This window comes from Struthio camelus, unplaced genomic scaffold (assembly GCF_040807025.1).
Source record: "Struthio camelus isolate bStrCam1 unplaced genomic scaffold, bStrCam1.hap1 HAP1_SCAFFOLD_264, whole genome shotgun sequence".
Lineage (NCBI taxonomy): Eukaryota > Metazoa > Chordata > Aves > Struthioniformes > Struthionidae > Struthio > Struthio camelus.
The window spans coordinates 1-18,379 of NW_027182721.1; the positions used below are offsets into that span (position 1 = coordinate 1).

Sequence of the window (18,379 nt, forward strand, 5' to 3'; positions counted from 1 at the left end):
GGGCCCCGGGGTGAGTGGGGGGTCCCCAGGGGGGTCCCGGGGGGGGGTCCGGCCGGGGGCCCCGGCGTCCGGCTCACCGATCATGCGGTGGAAAGTCTCCCGCAGGGGCGGGGGGTGGGGGTCCCGGACGCCTGGGCCCCGGGGCGGGTGGGGGGGTCCCGGGGGGTCCCGGGGGGGTCCGGCCGGGGGCCCCGGCGTCCGGCTCACCGATCATGCGGTGGAAAGTCTCCCGCAGGGGCGGGGGGTGGGGGTCCCGGACGCCTGGGCCCCGGGGCGGGTGGGGGGGTCCCGGGGGGGTCCCGGGGGGGGTCCGGCCGGGGGCCCCGGCGTCCGGCTCACCGATCATGCGGTGGAAGGTCTCCCGCAGGGGCGGGGGGTGGGGGTCCCGGACGCCTGGGCCCCGGGGCGGGTGGGGGGGTCCCGGGGGGGTCCCGGGGGGGGTCCGGCCGGGGGCCCCGGCGTCCGGCTCACCGATCATGCGGTGGAAGGTCTCCCGCAGGGGCGGGGAGTGGGGGTCCCGGACGCCTGGGCCCCGGGGCGGGTGGGGGGGTCCCGGGGGGGTCCCGGGGGGGGTCCGGCCGGGGGCCCCGGCGTCCGGCTCACCGATCATGCGGTGGAAGGTCTCCCGCAGGGGCGGGGGGTGGGGGTCCCGGACGCCTGGGCCCCGGGGCGGAGAGGGGGGGTCCCGGGGGGGGTCCGGCCGGGGGCCCCGGCGTCCGGCTCACCGATCATGCGGTGGAAGGTCTCCCGCAGGGGCGGGGGGTGGGGGTCCCGGACGCCTGGGCCCTGGGGCGGGTGGGGGCGTCCCGGGGGGGGTCCGGCCGGGGGCCCCGGCGTCCGGCTCACCGATCATGCGGTGGAAGGTCTCCCGCAGGGGCGGGGGGTGGGGGTCCCGGACGCCTGGGGCCCCGGGGCGGGTGGGGGGGTCCCGGGGGGGTCCCGGGGGGGGTCCGGCCGGGGGCCCCGGCGTCCGGCTCACCGATCATGCGGTGGAAGGTCTCCCGCAGGGGCGGGGAGTGGGGGTCCCGGACGCCTGGGCCCCGGGGCGGGTGGGGGGGTCCCGGGGGGGTCCCGGGGGGGGGTCCGGCCGGGGGCCCCGGCGTCCGGCTCACCGATCATGCGGTGGAAGGTCTCCCGCAGGGGCGGGGGGTGGGGGTCCCGGACGCCTGGGCCCCGGGGCGGAGAGGGGGGTCCCGGGGGGGTCCGGCCGGGGGCCCCGGCGTCCGGCTCACCGATCATGCGGTGGAAGGTCTCCCGCAGGGGCGGGGGGTGGGGGTCCCGGACGCCTGGGCCCTGGGGCGGGTGGGGGCGTCCCGGGGGGGGTCCGGCCGGGGGCCCCGGCGTCCGGCTCACCGATCATGCGGTGGAAGGTCTCCCGCAGGGGCGGGGGGTGGGGGTCCCGGACGCCTGGGCCCCGGGGCGGGTGGGGGGGTCCCGGGGGGGGTCCGGCCGGGGGCCCCGGCGTCCGGCTCACCGATCATGCGGTGGAAGGTCTCCCGCAGGGGCGGGGGGTGGGGGTCCCGGACGCCTGGGCCCCGGGGCGGGTGGGGGTCCCGGGGGGGTCCCGGGGGGGGTCCGGCCGGGGGCCCCGGCGTCCGGCTCACCGATCATGCGGTGGAAGGTCTCCCGCAGGGGCGGGGGGTGGGGGTCCCAGACGCCTGGGCCCCGGGGCGGGTGGGGTGGCCCCGGGGGGTCCCGGGGGGGGTCCGGCCGGGGGCCCCGGCGTCCGGCTCACCGATCATGCGGTGGAAGGTCTCCTGCAGGTCGGCCAGGTCGCGCAGGACGAACACGTGCTGCTCGTTGTCCTTGTGCGACGCCAGCGCGTTCAGCGTCTCCATGTGCACCAGCTCCCCCAGCCCGAACGCGTACACGTCTGGGGGGTGCGAGCCCCTGGGACCCCGGCCCCACGCGCCCCCCCAAAGCCCCCCCCGGGGACCCCCCCCATAGCCCCCTCCATAGCCCCCCGGGCCCCGCGCACCCAGGACCCCCCTGAGCTCCCCCCATAACCCCCCCAGGACCCCCATAGCCCCCCCAGGCCCCCCACATCCAGGATCCCCCCATAGCCCCCCCGGACCCCCCGCACCCAGGACCTCTCCAGGACCCCCTTAGCCCCCCCATAGCTCCCCCCAAAGCCCCCCCCGGGCCCCGCGCACACAGGACCCCCCCCATAGCCCCCCCAGGATCCCGATACCCCCCCCATAGCCTCCCCGGGCCCTGCACACCCAGGACCCCCCCAACCCCCCCCATAGCGCCCCCTGTGCCCTATGCACCCAGGACCCCCATAGCCCCCCCAGGCCCTGTGCACCCAGGACCCCCATAGCCCCCCCCAAAACTCTCCCAGGCCCCATGCACCCAGGACCCCCCCAGCCCCCCATAGCCCCCCGGGGCCCCCCGCACCCAGGACCCCCAAGCCCCCCCCATAGCCCCCCCCAGCCCCCCCGGGCCCCCCAGACCCCCCGCATCCAGGACCCCCCCCAAGCCCCCCCCCAGCCCCCCCGGGCCCCCCACACCCAGGACCCCCCCAAGCCCCCCCCAGCCCCCCCGGGCCCCCCCAAACCCCCCGCACCCAGGACCCCCCAAGCCCCCCCCAGCCCCCCCGCACCCAGGACCCCCCCATAACCCCCCCCAGCCCCCCCGGGCCCCCCGCACCCAGGACCCTCCCCATAACCCCCCCCAGCCCCCCCAGACCCCCCGCACCCAGGACCCCCCCCAGCCCCCCCGGGCCCCCCGCACCCAGGAAGTCCTCGCGGTCGTTGCGGGGGTCCCGGCCGATGCTCAGCAGCTCCCGGATCTGGCCCAGGACGGGGGTCGGGGACCCCCCCATGTTCACCCGCCCTGGGGGCGCCGGGGGCGGTTTGGGGCAAATCCCGGCCGCTTTGGGGCTCGTCACGGGGCCGCGGCGGGCGCTGGGGGGCCGCGGGCGTTTCGGGGGGGGTCGGGGGCCATTTTGGGGCCATTTGAGGCCGTTTGGGGGCTGCTCAGAGCTGTTTTGGGTCGGGGGGTGCCGGGGGGGGTCGGGGGGGTCTCGGAGGGGTCTCGGGGGGGTCAGGGGGGTTTCGGGGGGTCTCGGGGGGATCTCGGGGGGGTCAGGGGGGGTCTCGGGGGGGTCGGGGGGTCTCGGGGGGTCGGGGGGGGTCTCACCGTCAGTCATGATGACGAGGACGTGGCGGGTGCTGGGTGTTGGGGGTCCGGGGGGTGTTTCGGGGCCGGGGGGGTCTCGGGGGTCTCGAGGGGGTCTCGGGGGGGTCAGGGGGGTCTCGGGGGGGTCTCGGGGGGGTCTCGGGGGGTCGGGGGGTCGGGGGGTCTCGGGGGGTCTCGGGGGGTCTCACCGTCGGTCATGATGACGAGGACGTGGCGGGTGCTGGGTGTTGGGGGTCCGGGGGGTGTTTCGGGGCCGGGGGGGTCTCGGGGGGTCTCGAGGGGGTCTCGGGGGGGTCGGGGGGTCTCAGGGGTCTCGAGGGGGTCTCGAGGGGGTCAGGGGGGTCTCGGGGGTCTCGGGGGGGTCTCGGGGGGGTCGGGGGGTCGGGGGGTCTCGGGGGGGTCTCGGGGGGTCTCACCGTCGGTCATGATGACGAGGACGTGGCGGGTGCTGGGTGTTGGGGGTCCGGGGGTTGTTTCGGGGCCGGGGGGGTCTCGGGGGTCTCGAGGGGGTCTCGGGGGGGTCGGGGGGTCTCGGGGGTCTCGAGGGGGTCTCGGGGGGGTCAGGGGGGTCTCGGGGGTCTCGGGGGGGTCTCACCGTCGGTCATGATGACGAGGACGTGGCGGGTGCTGGGTGTTGGGGGTCCGGGGGGTGTTTCGGGGCCGGGGGGGTGCCGGGGGGGTGCCGGGGGGGTCAGGGGGGTCTCGAGGGTCTCGGGGGGGTCTCGGGGGGTCTCACCGTCGGTCATGATGACGAGGACGTGGCGGGTGCTGGGTGTTGGGGGTCCGGGGGGTGTTTCGGGGCCGGGGGGGTCTCGGGGGTCTCGAGGGGGTCTCGGGGGGGTCAGGGGGGTCTCGGGGGGTCTCGGGGGGGTCTCGGGGGGGTCGGGGGGTCTCGGGGGGTCTCACCGTCGGTCATGATGACGAGGACGTGGCGGGTGCTGGGTGTTGGGGGTCCGGGGGGTGTTTCGGGGCCGGGGGGTCTCGGGGGTCTCGAGGGGGTCTCGGGGGGGTCGGGGGGTCTCGGGGGTCTCGAGGGGGTCTCGGGGGGGTCAGGGGGGTCTCGGGGGGGTCGGGGGGTCTCGGGGGGTCTCGGGGGGTCGGGGGGGGGGTCTCACCGTCGGTCATGATGACGAGGACGTGGCGGGTGCTGGGTGTTGGGGGTCCGGGGGGTGTTTCGGGGCCGGGGGGGTCTCGGGGGTCTCGAGGGGGTCTCGGGGGGTCGGGGGTCTCGGGGGTCTCGAGGGGGTCTCGGGGGGGTCAGGGGGGTCTCGGGGGGTCTCGGGGGGGTCTCGGGGGGGTCGGGGGGGGGGTCTCACCGTCGGTCATGATGACGAGGACGTGGCGGGTGCTGGGTGTTGGGGGTCCGGGGGGTGTTTCGGGGCTGGGGGGGTGCCGGGGGGGTCGGGGGGTCTCGAGGGGGTCTCGGGGGGGTGCCGGGGGGTCGGGGGGTCTCGGGGGGTCTCGGGGGGGTCTCGGGGGGGTCTCGGGGGGGTCGGGGGGGGGTCTCACCGTCGGTCATGATGACGAGGACGTGGCGGGTGCTGGGTGTTGGGGGTCCGGGGGGTGTTTCGGGGCCGGGGGGGTGCCGGGGGTCTCGGGGTCTCGGGGGTTTCGGGGGGGGTCTCGGGGGGTCAGGGGGGTCTCGGGGGGTCTCGGGGGGTCGGGGGGGGTCTCACCGTCGGTCATGATGACGAGGACGTGGCGGGTGCTGGGTGTTGGGGGTCCGGGGGGTGTTTCGGGGCCGGGGGGTGCCGGGGGGGTGCCGGGGGGGTCGGGGGGGTCTCGGGGCGGTCTCGGGGGGGTCGGGGGGGGGGTCTCACCGTCGGTCATGATGACGAGGACGTGGCGGGTGCTGGGTGTTGGGGGTCCGGGGGGTGTTTCGGGGCCGGGGGGGTCTCGGGGGTCTCGAGGGGGTCTCGGGGGGGTCGGGGGGTCTCGGGGGTCTCGAGGGGGTCTCGGGGGGGTCAGGGGGGTCTCGGGGGGTCTCGGGGGGGTCTCGGGGGGGTCGGGGGGGGGTCTCACCGTCGGTCATGATGACGAGGACGTGGCGGGTGCTGGGTGTTGGGGGTCCGGGGGGTGTTTCGGGGCTGGGGGGGTGCCGGGGGGGTCGGGGGGTCTCGAGGGGGTCTCGGGGGGGGTGCCGGGGGGTCGGGGGGTCTCGGGGGGTCTCGGGGGGTCTCGGGGGGGTCTCGGGGGGGTCGGGGGGGGGTCTCACCGTCGGTCATGATGACGAGGACGTGGCGGGTGCTGGGTGTTGGGGGTCCGGGGGGTGTTTCGGGGCCGGGGGGGTCGGGGGGTCTCGGAGGGGTCAGGGGGGGTCTCGGGGGGTCGGGGGGGGTCTCACCGTCGGTCATGATGACGAGGACGTGGCGGGTGCTGGGTGTTGGGGGTCCGGGGGTGTTTCGGGGCCGGGGGGGTCTCGGGGGTCTCGAGGGGGTCTCGGGGGGGTCAGGGGGTCTCGGGGGTCTCGGGGGGGTCTCGGGGGGGTCAGGGGGTCGGGGGGGGTCTCACCGTCGGTCATGATGACGAGGACGTGGCGGGTGCTGGGTGTTGGGGGTCCGGGGGGTGTTTCGGGGCCGGGGGGGTGCCGGGGGGGTCGGGGGGGTCTCGGGGGGGTCGGGGGGTCTCGGGGGTCTTGGGGGGGTCTCGGGGGGTCAGGGGGGTCGGGGGGGGTCTCACCGTCGGTCATGATGACGAGGACGTGGCGGGTGCTGGGTGTTGGGGGTCCGGGGGGTGTTTCGGGGCCGGGGGGGTGCCGGGGGGGTGCCGGGGGGTCGGGGGGTCTCGGGGGGTCTCGGGGGGGTCGGGGGGGGGTCTCACCGTCGGTCATGATGACGAGGACGTGGCGGGTGCTGGTGGTGACGGGCGCCGGGTCGAGGCCGCGGCTCCGCTCGGCCCGTTCCTGCTGCACCAGCAGCTCGTAGACGGCCCGGAGCGCCGCGTGGGGGTTCGTGCCCGGCTTCAGCGCGTGGGCTGCACGGAGCGACCCACGGCCTGACCCACGGCGCGACCCACGGACCGACCCCCGGAGCGACCCCCGGAGCGCCGCGTGGGGGTTCGGGCCCGGCTTCAGCGCGTGGGCTGCACGGAGCGACCCACGGCCTGACCCACGGCGCGACCCACGGACCGACCCCCGGAGCGACCCCCGGAGCGCCGCGTGGGGGTTCGGGCCCGGCTTCAGCGCGTGGGCTGCACGGAGCGACCCACGGCCTGACCCACGGAGCGACCCACGGCCTGACCCACGGCCTGACCCACGGCCTGACCCACGGACCGACCCCCGGAGCGACCCACGGACCGACCCCCGGAGCGACCCACGGCCTGACCCACGGACCGACCCACGGACCGACCCCCGGAGCGACCCACGGCCTGACCCACGGCCTGACCCACGGACCGACCCACGGACCGACCCACGGACCGACCCCCGGACCGACCCCCGGAGCGCCGCGTGGGGGTTCGTGCCCGGCTTCAGCGCGTGGGCTGCACGGAGCGACCCACGGCCTGACCCACGGCGCGACCCACGGACCGACCCCCGGACCGACCCCCGGACCAACCCCCGGACCGACCCCCGGAGCGCCGCGTGGGGGTTCGTGCCCGGCTTCAGCGCGTGGGTTGCACGGAGCGACCCACGGCCTGACCCACGGCGCGACCCACGGCCTGACCCACGGACCGACCCACGGCGCGACCCACGGCCTGACCCACGGACCGACCCACGGACCGACCCCCGGACCGACCCCCGGAGCGCCGCGTGGGGGTTCGTGCCCGGCTTCAGCGCGTGGGCTGCACGGAGCGACCCACGGCCTGACCCACGGACCGACCCACGGAGCGACCCCCGGACCGACCCCCGGAGCGCCGCGTGGGGGTTCGTGCCCGGCTTCAGCACGTGGGCTGCACGGAGCGACCCACGGCCTGACCCACGGCCTGACCCCCGGACCGACCCACGGCGCGACCCACGGCCTGACCCACGGACCGACCCACGGACCGACCCCCGGACCGACCCCCGGAGCGCCGCGTGGGGGTTCGTGCCCGGCTTCAGCGCGTGGGCTGCACGGAGCGACCCACGGCCTGACCCACAGACCGACCCACGGCCTGACCCACGGACCGACCCACGGACCGACCCACGGCGCGACCCACGGCCTGACCCACGGACCGACCCACGGACCGACCCCCGGACCGACCCCCGGAGCGCCGCGTGGGGGTTCGTGCCCGGCTTCAGCGCGTGGGCTGCACGGAGCGACCCACGGCCTGACCCACGGACCGACCCCCGGACCGACCCCCGGACCGACCCCCGGACCGACCCCCGGAGCGCCGCGTGGGGGTTCGTGCCCGGCTTCAGCACGTGGGTTGCACGGAGCGACCCACGGCCTGACCCACGGCGCGACCCACGGCCTGACCCACGGACCGACCCACGGACCGACCCCCGGACCGACCCCCGGAGCGCCGCGTGGGGGTTCGTGCCCGGCTTCAGCGCGTGGGCTGCACAGAGCGACCCACGGCCTGACCCACAGACCGACCCACGGCCTGACCCACGGACTGACCCACGGACCGACCCACGGCGCGACCCACGGCCTGACCCACGGACCGACCCACGGACCGACCCCCGGACCGACCCCCGGAGCGCCGCGTGGGGGTTCGTGCCCGGCTTCAGCGCGTGGGCTGCACGGAGCGACCCACGGCCTGACCCACAGACCGACCCACGGACCGACCCCCGGACCGACCCCCGGAGCGCCGCGTGGGGGTTCGTGCCCGGCTTCAGCGCGTGGGCTGCACGGAGCGACCCACGGCCTGACCCACGGCGCGACCCACGGCCTGACCCACGGACCGACCCACGGACCGACCCACGGAGCGACCCACGGCCTGACCCACGGACCGACCCCCGGAGCGACCCACGGACCGACCCCCGGAGCGCCGCGTGGGGGTTCGTGCCCGGCTTCAGCGCGTGGGCTGCACGGAGCGACCCACGGCCTGACCCACGGCGCGACCCACGGCCTGACCCACGGACCGACCCCCGGACCGACCCACGGACCGACCCCCGGACCGACCCCCGGAGCGCCGCGTGGGGGTTCGTGCCCGGCTTCAGCGCGTGGGCTGCACGGAGCGACCCACGGCCTGACCCACGGCGCGACCCACGGCCTGACCCACGGACCGACCCCCGGACCGACCCACGGCACGACCCCCGGAGCGACCCCCGGACCGACCCCCGGAGCGCCGCGTGGGGGTTCGTGCCCGGCTTCAGCGCGTGGGCTGCACGGAGCGACCCACGGCCTGACCCACGGCGCGACCCCCGGAGCGACCCACAGACCGACCCCCGGAGCGACCCACGGACCGACCCCCGGAGCGCCGCGTGGGGGTTCGTGCCCGGCTTCAGCGCGTGGGCTGCACGGAGCGACCCACGGCCTGACCCACGGCGCGACCCACGGACCGACCCACGGACCGACCCACGGACCGACCCACGGACCGACCCACGGAGCGACCCACGGCCTGACCCACGGACCGACCCCCGGAGCGCCGCGTGGGGGTTCATGCCCGGCTTCAGCGCGTGGGCTGCACGGAGCGACCCACGGCCTGACCCACGGCGCGACCCACGGCCTGACCCACGGCGCGACCCACGGACCGACCCCCGGAGTGACCCCCGGAGCGACCCACGGAGCGCCGCGTGGGGGTTCGTGCCCGGCTTCAGCGCGTGGGCTGCACGGAGCGACCCACGGCCTGACCCACGGACCGACCCACGGCCTGACCCACGGCGCGACCCACGGACCGACCCCCGGAGTGACCCCCGGAGCGACCCACGGACCGACCCACGGACCGACCCCCGGAGCGACCCCCGGCCCCCCGGAGCAACCCCCGGCCCGACCCCCGGCCCGACCCATGGTGGGACCCACAGCACCCTATGGGCCCCACAGCTCCCCCAACCCCCACAGCATCCATAGCCCCAACAAAGCCCCAAAGTCCCCCCCCAGCCCCAATAGAGCCCCAGAGCCCCCTAGAGCCCCCCAGAGCCCCCTAGAGCCCCCCAGCCCCAATAGAGCCCCCCAGAGCCCCCCAGCCCCAATAGAGCCCCAGAGTCCCCCCAGAGCCCCCCAGAGCCCCCCAGCGCCCCCGGCCCACCCACCGTTGGGGGGCAGCGCGGCCAGCAGGGCCCCCACGGCGTCGGCCCGCCCGCTCCGGGGGTCCAGGGGGCTCAGCTCCACGCGCGCCTCCGTCCCGAAGGTGATGATGCCGTAGCGGGGGGCTGCCCCATAGCTGGAGATCTGCGGGGCGGCAGGGGGTCTGGGGGGGGGCTGCGGGGGTCCCTGGGGGTCTCAGGTAGGTCCCAGGGGGTCCTGGGGGGGTCCCAGGGAGGTCTGGGGGGAGGTTAGGGGTCCCAGGGGGGTCCCTGGGGGGGTCCTGGGGGGTCCTGGGGGGGTCCCAGGGAGGTCTGGGGGGAGGTTAGGGGTCCCAGGGGGGTCCCTGGGGGGTCCTGGGAGGTCCTGGGGGGTCCCAGGGGGTCCGGGAGGGTCTGGGGGGTCCCAGGGAGGTCTGGGGGGAGGTTAGGGGGTCCCGGGGGGGTCCTGGGAGGGTCTGGGGGGTCCCAGGGAGATCTGGAGGGAGGTTAGGGGTCCCAGGGGGGTCCTGGGGGGTCCTGGGGGGTCCCAGGGGGTCCGGGAGGGTCTGGGGGGTCCCAGGGAGGTCTGGAGGGAGGTTAGGGGTCCCAGGGGGGTCCTGGGAGGTCCTGGGGGGTCCCAGGGGGTCCGGGAGGGTCTGGGGGGTCCCAGGGAGGTCTGGAGGGAGGTTAGGGGTCCCAGGGGGGTCCTGGGGGGTCCCAGGGGGGTCCCTAGAGGGTCCCAGGAGGCCCAGGGGGGTCCCAGGAGGTCAGGGGGCTCTGGGGGGGTCCTAGGTGGTCCCAGGGGGTCTGAAGGGGTCCCTAGGTGGTCCCAGGGGGTCTGAAGGGGGTCCCAGGAGGCTCCCGGGGGGTCCCAGGAGGTCAGGGGGCTCTGGGGGGGTCCTAGGTGGTCCCAGGGGGTCTGAAGGGGTCCCTAGAGGGTCCCAGGAGGCCCAGGGGGGTCCCAGGAGGTCAGGGGGCTCTGGGGGGTCCTAGGTGGTCCCAGGGGGTCTGAAGGGGGTCCCAGGAGGCTCCCAGGGGGGTCCCAGGAGGTCGGGGGGCTCTGGGGGGTCCTAGGTGGTCCCAGGGGGTCTGAAGGGGTCCCAGGAGGGTCCCAGGAGGCTCCCGGGGGGTCCCAGGAGGTCAGGGGGCTCTGGGGGGTCCTAGGTGGTCCCAGGGGGTCTGAAGGGGGTCCCAGGAGGCTCCCGGGGGGTCCCAGGAGGTCAGGGGGCTCTGGGGGGTCCTAGGTGGTCCCAGGGGGTCTGAAGGGGTCCCAGGAGGCTCCCGGGGGGTCCCAGGAGGTCGGGGGCGCCGGGGGTCCCACCTTCTCCACGAGCTGCTGCAGGGCGTCGCGGGCCTGGGCGAAGTCGCGCTCGCTGACGCTGCTGGAGGCGTCGAGCACCAGGTAGACGTTGAGGGGGGCCCCGGGGGCCAGGCGGATGCGGCGCTTCTCCGTCGCCCCTGCGGCGCCGCCACCGTCACCACGGACCTCCGCCGCCCACCGCCGCCGCCACCGCCGGGGACCTCCACCGCCACCACGGACCTCCACCACCGCCACCGCCACCACGGACCTCCACCACCGCCACCGCCACCTCCACGGACCTCCACCACCACCACGGACCTCCACCGCCCACCACCACCACCACGGACCTCCACCACCGCCACGGACCTCCACCGCCCACCACCACCACGGACCTCCACCACCGCCACCACCACCTCCACGGACCTCCACCACCACCACGGACCTCCACCGCCCACCACCACCACCACGGACCTCCACCACCACCACAGACCTCCACCGCCCACCACCACCACCACGGACCTCCACCACCGCCACGGACCTCCACCGCCCACCACCACCACGGACCTCCACCACCGCCACCACCACCTCCACGGACCTCCACCACCACCACGGACCTCCACCGCCCACCACCACCACCACGGACCTCCACCACCACCACGGACCTCCACCGCCCACCACCACCACCACCACGGACCTCCACCACCACCACCACCACCTTCACGGACCTCCACCACCACCACCACCACCACCACGGACCTCCACCACCGCCACCACCACCTCCACGGACCTCCACCACCACCACGGACCTCCACCGCCCACCACCACCACCACGGACCTCCACCACCACCACGGACCTCCACCGCCCACCACCACCACCACCACGGACCTCCACCACCGCCACCACCACCTCCACGGACCTCCACCACCACCACCACCACCTCCACGGACCTCCACCACCACCATGGACCTCCACCGCCCACCACCACCACCGGGGACCTCCACCACCACCACCACCACCACCACGGACCTCCACCACCGCCACCACCACCTCCACGGACCTCCACCACCACCACGGACCTCCACCGCCCACCACCACCACCACGGACCTCCACCACCACCACGGACCTCCACCGCCCACCACCACCACCACCACGGACCTCCACCACCGCCACCACCACCTCCACGGACCTCCACCACCACCACCACCACCTCCACGGACCTCCACCACCACCATGGACCTCCACCGCCCACCACCACCACCGGGGACCTCCACCACCACCACGGACCTCTGCCGCCCACCACCACCACGGACCTCCACCACCATTACGGACCTCTGCCGCCCACCACCACCGCCACAGACCCCACGGCCCATCGCCACCTCCATCATGCCACCATCACCGGCCCCGTCACGGCCCCCCCCGGCCCCCCCACGCCCCCCAGTCTCACCCAGGGTGCCGTTGGCCTCGGCCACCTCCACGGTCTGGGTGAGGGAGGCCAGGAAGGAGGAGGCCACCTCCTCGGGGGTGTCGAAGGACAGCGGGTCTGGGGGGGGGGGACAGGTCAGACCCCCGCCCTGACCTCTGACCCCCCCGGACCCCCAACAACCCCCTCGTCCCACATCCCCCATGTCCCTCCACCTCCCCATCCCGTGTCCCCATCCACCTCCCCATCCCGTGTCCCCATGTCCCCATCCCGTGTCCCCATCACGCATCTCCTCCACCTCCCCATCCCGTGTCCCCGTCCCGTGTCCCCATCACGCATCTCCTCCGCCTCCCCATCCCGTGTCCCCCCCCATGTCCCCATCCCGTGTCCCCATCCCGTGTCCCCGTGTCCCCATCCACGTCCCCATCCCGTGTCCCCGTGTCCCCATCCCGTGTCCCCATCACGCATTTCCTCCGCCTCCCCATCCCGTCTCCCTGTGTCCCCATCCCGTGTCCCCATCCCGTGTCCCCGTGTCCCCATCCCGTGTCCCCATCACACATCTCCTCCGCCTCCCCATCCCGTGTCCCCATATCCCCATCCCGTGTCCCCGTGTCCCCATCCCGTGTCCCCATCACGCATCTCCTCCGCCTCCCCATCCCGTGTCCCTGTGTCCCCATCCACGTCCCCCTCCCGTGTCCCCGTGTCCCCATCCCGTGTCCCCATCACGCATCTCCTCCGCCTCCCCATCCCGTGTCCCCCCCCACGTCCCCATCCCGTGTCCCCATCCCGTGTCCCCGTGTCCCCATCCCGTGTCCCCATCCCGTGTCCCCAACACGCACCCCCTCCGCCTCCCCATCCCGTGTCCCCCCCCATGTCCCCATCCCGTGTCCCCATCACGCACCCCCTCCGCCTCCCCATCCCGTGTCCCCGTGTCCCCATCCCGTGTCCCCATCACGCATCTCCTCCGCCTCCCCATCCCGTGTCCCCCCCATGTCCCCATCCCGTGTCCCCAGCCCGTGTCCCCGTGTCCCCATCCCGTGTCCCCATCCTGTGTCCCCATCACGCATCTCCTCCGCCTCCCCATCCCGTGTCCCCCCCCATGTCCCCATCCCGTGTCCCCAACACGCACCCCCTCCGCCTCCCCATCCCGTGTCCCCCCCCATGTCCCCATCCCGTGTCCCCATCACGCACCCCCTCCGCCTCCCCATCCCGTGTCCCCGTGTCCCCATCCCGTGTCCCCATCACACATCTCCTCCGCCTCCCCATCCCGTCTCCCCATGTCCCCATCCCGTGTCCCCATCCCGTGTCCCCGTGTCCCCATCCCGTGTCCCCATCACACATCTCCTCCGCCTCCCCATCCCGTGTCCCCATGTCCCCATCCCGTGTCCCCATCCCGTGTCCCCATCCCGTGTCCCCATCATGCATCTCCTCCGCCTCCCCATCCCGTGTCCCCATGTCCCCATCCCGTGTCCCCATCCCGTGTCCCCATCACGCATCCCCTCCACCTCCCCATCCCGTGTCCCCGTGTCCCCGTGTCCCCATCCCGTGTCCCCATCACGCATCTCCTCCGCCTCCCCATCCCATGTCCCCGTGTCCCCATGTCCCCATCCCATGTCCCCATCCCGTGTCCCCATCCCGTGTCCCCATCCCGTGTCCCCGTGTCCCCGTGTCCCCATGTCCCCATCTCATGTCCCCATCCCGTTTCCCCATCCCGTGTCCCCGTGTCCCCCCCCACGCCCCCCGTGCCCCCCCGCACCGCGGCAGCTGGGCTCGGTGCCGCTCCAGGCGCCGCCCTCGGTGCAGACGCGCTCGGCGGAGCCCAGCAGCCGCAGGCCGGGCCGGCACCGGTACCGCACACGGCTCTCCACGCCGGCCCCCCGGCCCTCCTTGGTGGCCCCGGGGGGCACGCCGGGCGCCGGGCACGCCCCCGCTGCGCGCCCCGCACACGCGTGTCACCGCCCCGCGCACGCGTGTCACCGCCCCGTGCGCCTCGCACACGCGTGTCACCGCCCCGCGCGCCCGTGTCGCCGCCCCGCGCGCCCCGCACACGCGTGTCACCGCCCCGCGCGCCCGTGTCGCCGCCCCGCGCACGCGTGTCACTGCCCCGCACACGTGTGTCACCGCCCCGCGCACGCGTGTCACCGCCCCGCGCGCCCCGCACACGCGTGTCACCGCCCCGCGCACCCGTGTCACCGCCCCGCACACGCATGTCACTGCCCCGCACGCCTCGCACACGCGTGTCACCGCCCCGCACACATCGGCACATGCGTGTCACTGCCCCGCACACGCGTGTCACCGCCCCGCACACGTGTGTCACTGCCCCGCGCGCCTCGCACACGCGTGTCACCGCCCCGCACACGCGTGTCACTGCCCCGCGCACCCGTGTCACTGCCCCGCACACGCGTGTCACCGCCCCACACACCCGTGTCACCGCCCTGCGCACCCCACACATGCGTGTCACCGCCCCGCACACATCGGCACATGTGTGTCACCGCCCCGCGCACCCCGCACACGCGTGTCACCGCCCCGCACACATCGGCACATGCGTGTCACCGCCCCGCACACCCCAGCATGCACGTGTCACCGCCCTGCACACATGCATGTCCGCACTGCGCACATGCCATCACACACGTGTCCCCACCCTGCACACGCAGCCACACCCATGCACACGCGTGTCCCCACTGCGCGCACTCCATCACATGTGTCCCCACTGTGCACGTGCCGTCACACGCCCGCACACGCATGTCCCCGCCGCGCACACACCGGCACACACCGGCACACGCGTGTCCCCGCCGCGCACACGCGCGCCCGCGGGCCGGGGCTCACCGCCGTCGTCGCAGACGGGGTTGGTGCCGTCCCACTTGCCGCTGAGGCCGCACACGCGTGTGCGGGGCCCGCGCAGGGTGAAGCCGGCGTAGCAGGTGAAGTTGAGGCGGGAGCCGGGGCCGTGGCGGCCCCCCCGCGGCCAGAACGCCCCGTGCTCGAACTCCAGCGGCGCCGGGCACTCCAGCACTGCCCGCACACGCGTGTCGGCACGCGTGCGCCCCCGTCCGGCGACCCCCAGCCCCCCCCGGCACCCCCAGCGCCGCCCGCACACGCGTGTCGGCACGTGTGCGCCCCCGTCCGGCGACCCCCAGCCCCCACCGGGACCCCCAGCGCTGCCCGCACACGCGTGTCGGCACGCGTGCGCCCCCGTCCGGCGACCCCCAGCCCCCCCCGGCACCCCCAGCACTGCCCGCACACGCGTGTCGGCACGCGTGCGCCCCCGTCCGGCGACCCCCAGCCCCCACCGGGACCCCCAGCACTGCCCGCACACGCGTGTCGGCACGCGTGCGCCCCCGTCCGGCGACCCCCAGCCCCCTCTGGGACCCCCAGCGCTGCCTGCACACGCGTGTCGGCACGTGTGCGCCCCCGTCCGGCGACCCCCAGCCCCCCCCGGCACCCCCAGCACTGCCCGCACACGCGTGTCGGCACGCGTGCGCCCCCGTCCGGCGACCCCCAGCCCCCACCGGGACCCCCAGCACTGCCCGCACACGCGTGTCGGCACGCGTGCGCCCCCGTCCGGCGACCCCCAGCCCCCTCTGGGACCCCCAGCGCTGCCTGCACACGCGTGTCGGCACGTGTGCGCCCCCGTCCGGGGACACCCAGCCCCCCCCGGCACCCCCAGCGCCGCCCGCACACGCGTGTCGGCACGTGTGCGCCCCCGTCCGGCGACCCCCAGCCCCCCCCGGCACCCCCAGCGCTGCCTGCACACGCGTGTCGGCACGCGTGCGCCCCTGTCCGGGGACACCCAGCCCCCCCCGGGACCCCCAGACCCCAATGGCTGCCCAGACCCCCCCAGACCCCCTGACGCCCCCCAGACCCCAATGGCCCCCCAGACCCCCCGGAACCCCCCCAGACCCCCCCAGACCTCCCAGACCCCCATGACCCCCAGACCCCCCCCAACCCCCTGGGACCCCAATGACCCCCCCAGACCGCCCCCGACCCCCTGACGCCCCCCAGACCCCCCAGACCCCCCCGACCCCCATGACCCCCTGACGCCCCCCAGACCCCAATGACCCCCCAGACCCCCCAGACCCCCATGACCCCCAGACCCCCGCCCCGACCCCCCGGGACCCCCCCAGACCCCCAATGACCCCCTGGGACCCCAATGACCCCCCCAGACCCCCTGATGCCCCCCAGACCCCCATGACCCCCAATGACCCCCCAGACCCCCTGACGCCCCCCAGACCCCCATGACCCCCATGACCCCCCCCGACCCCCCCAGACCCCCAATGACCCCCCCGACCCCCCCGGCCCCCCCGGACCTCGGCAGCGGGGCGCGGCCCCCCCCGGCAGCGGCTCCCAGCGGCCGTCGGGGCGGCAGCGGCGGCGGCGCAGCGGGAAGGGGGCGGCGCCGGGGGGGCAGCGGTAGCGCAGCGCCCCCCCCCCCGCCTCGGCCTCGGCCCAGCCGCCCGCGATGGGCGCCGCCCGCGGGTCGCAGCCGGGGGGGGGCGGCGACGGGGGGGCGGCTGCGGGGGGGGGGACAGTGGGCGGGGGGCTCGGGGGGGTTATGGGGGGGTCACGGGGGGATATTGGGGGGGCTACAGGGGGTCACGGGGGGATATCGGGGGGGTTATGGGGGGGCTACAGGGGGTCCGGGGGGTTATAGAGGGGTCTGGGGGGATATTGGGGGGTCTGGGGGGGATAGAAGGGATATGGGGGGTTATGGGGGGATATTGGGGGGATATGGGGGGGTCCAGGGGGTCATGGGGGGATATTGGGGGGATATTGGGGGGTTATGTGGGGGATATGGGGGGGTCACAGTGCGTTATGGGGGATATTGGGGGACTCTGGGGAGGGTTATGGGGGGTTATGGAGGGGTCTGGGGGGGATATGGGGGGATATTGGGGGATATGGTGGGGTCCGGGGGGGTCATGGGGGGTCCAGGGGGTTCATGGGGGGTTATGGGGGGATATTGGGGAGATATGGGGAGGGTCTGGGGGGGATATGGGGGGGTCACAGTGCGTTATGGGGGATATTGGGGGACTCTGGGGGGGTTATGGGGGGGATATGGGGGTTATGGGGGGGCTACAGGGGGTCCAGGGGGGTTATGGAGGGGTCTGGGGGGGATATTGGGGGATATGGTGGGGTCCGGGGGAGTCATGGGGGGTCCAGGGGGGTCATGGGGGGTTATGGGGGGATATTGGGGGGGCTACAGGGGGTTATGGGGGGATATTGGGGGGCTCTGGGGGGCTACAGGGGGTCTGGGGGGGCTATAGAGGGGTCTGGAGGGGATATAGGGGGATATTGGGGGGTCCAGGGGGGTCATGGGGGGTTATGGGGGGATATTGGGGGGATACGAGGGAGATAGAGGGCATCCGGGGGGTTATAGGGGGATATGGGGGGGTCTGGAGGGATTATGAGGAGGGTCATGAGGGGATATGGGGGGGCTACAGGGGGTCCAGGGGGGTTATAGAGGGGTCTGGGGGGAGTTCGGGGGGTTATGGGGGGGATAGGGGGGTCTGGGGGGGCTAGAGGGGGTTATGGGGATCTGGGGGGACCCTGGGGGTCCAAGGGGGTCATGGGGGGCTATAGGGAGTCGGGGGGTCACGGGGAGTCTGGGGGGAGCTGGGGGGCACCAACCGGCCGAGAGGGGCAGCAGGAGCAGGAGGGTGAGGAGGGGTCCGGCGGCCCCCATGGTGGCGCCGGCTGCCGTGGGTCGCGCCGGGGGTCCGTCCATCCGTCCGTCCGCGCTGCCGCCCGCCGGCTCTGTGGGGCCGAGCGGGGCCGAGCCGGGGCCTTGCGCAACGCGGCGGCACGTCACGGGGGGGGCCCAGGCGTCCGGGGCCCTCCCCGCCCCACGCGGGCCCCCCAGGGGCCCAGGCGTCCGGGACCCACAGCTCAACCCCACCGACCCCCTCCTGCTCCCCGGGGGCCCAGGCGTCCGGGACCCACAGCTCAACCCCACCGACCCCCTCCTGCCCCCCAGGGGCCCAGGTGTCCGGGACCCACAACTCAACCCCACCCACCCCCTCCTGCCCCCTGGGGGCCCAGGCGTCCGGGACCCACAGCTCAACCCCACCGACCCCCTCCTGCCCCCCGGGGGCCCAGGCGTCCGGGACCCACAGCTCAACCCCATCCACCCCCTCCTGCCCCCTGGGGGCCCAGGCGTCCGGGACCCACAGCTCAACCCCACCCACCCCCTCCTGCCCCCCGGGGGCCCAGGCGTCCGGGACCCACAGCTCAACCCCACCCACCCCCTCCTGCCCCCCCGGGGGGCCCAGGCGTCCGGGAGCCCCTGCCCCACTCACCCTCCAGGGACCCAGGCGTCCCGGAGCCTCCCCCCCACCCCCTCCCACCCCCAAAGGGGGCCCAGGTGTCCGGGCCCAGCTGTCCCCCGTCTCGGGGTGACGAGGCCTCGTTAACTGCTAACGAGCATCTGCCCCAGCAGG

At 75.9% G+C, this 18,379-nt stretch overlaps 1 protein-coding gene across 1 annotated transcript; it reads right to left on the reverse strand.

The window, feature by feature from the left end:
- Positions 1-1,607: 1,607 nt before the first annotated feature.
- Positions 1,608-17,715, reverse strand: LOC138065474 (complement factor B-like). The gene is made up of 10 exons (XM_068929496.1): positions 17,571-17,715; positions 16,253-16,456; positions 14,772-14,957; positions 13,702-13,875; positions 11,970-12,065; positions 10,545-10,681; positions 9,251-9,389; positions 5,962-6,114; positions 2,734-2,835; positions 1,608-1,873 (listed from the first exon to the last, which is right to left on the reverse strand). The coding sequence occupies exons 1-10, from the start codon at positions 17,665-17,667 to the stop codon at positions 1,608-1,610; spliced, it is 1,554 nt and encodes a 517-aa protein (XP_068785597.1). The 5' UTR covers positions 17,668-17,715.
- Between the last annotated feature and the right edge of the window lie 664 nt (positions 17,716-18,379).

Bases quoted from the DNA above. Each gene is read 5' to 3' on its own strand.
- LOC138065474 (XM_068929496.1), bottom strand. From the start codon at position 17,667: ATGGACGGACCCCCGGCGCGACCCACGGCAGCCGGCGCCACCATGGGG. The intron at 13,876-14,771 runs GTGAGCCCCGGC...CGGGGCGCGCAG, and splicing joins CCCCGTCTGCGACGACGGCG to CGGGGGCGTGCCCGGCGCCC. The intron at 6,115-9,250 runs GTGGGTGGGCCG...CGCTCCGTGCAG, and splicing joins GGCCGCGCTGCCCCCCAACG to CCCACGCGCTGAAGCCGGGC.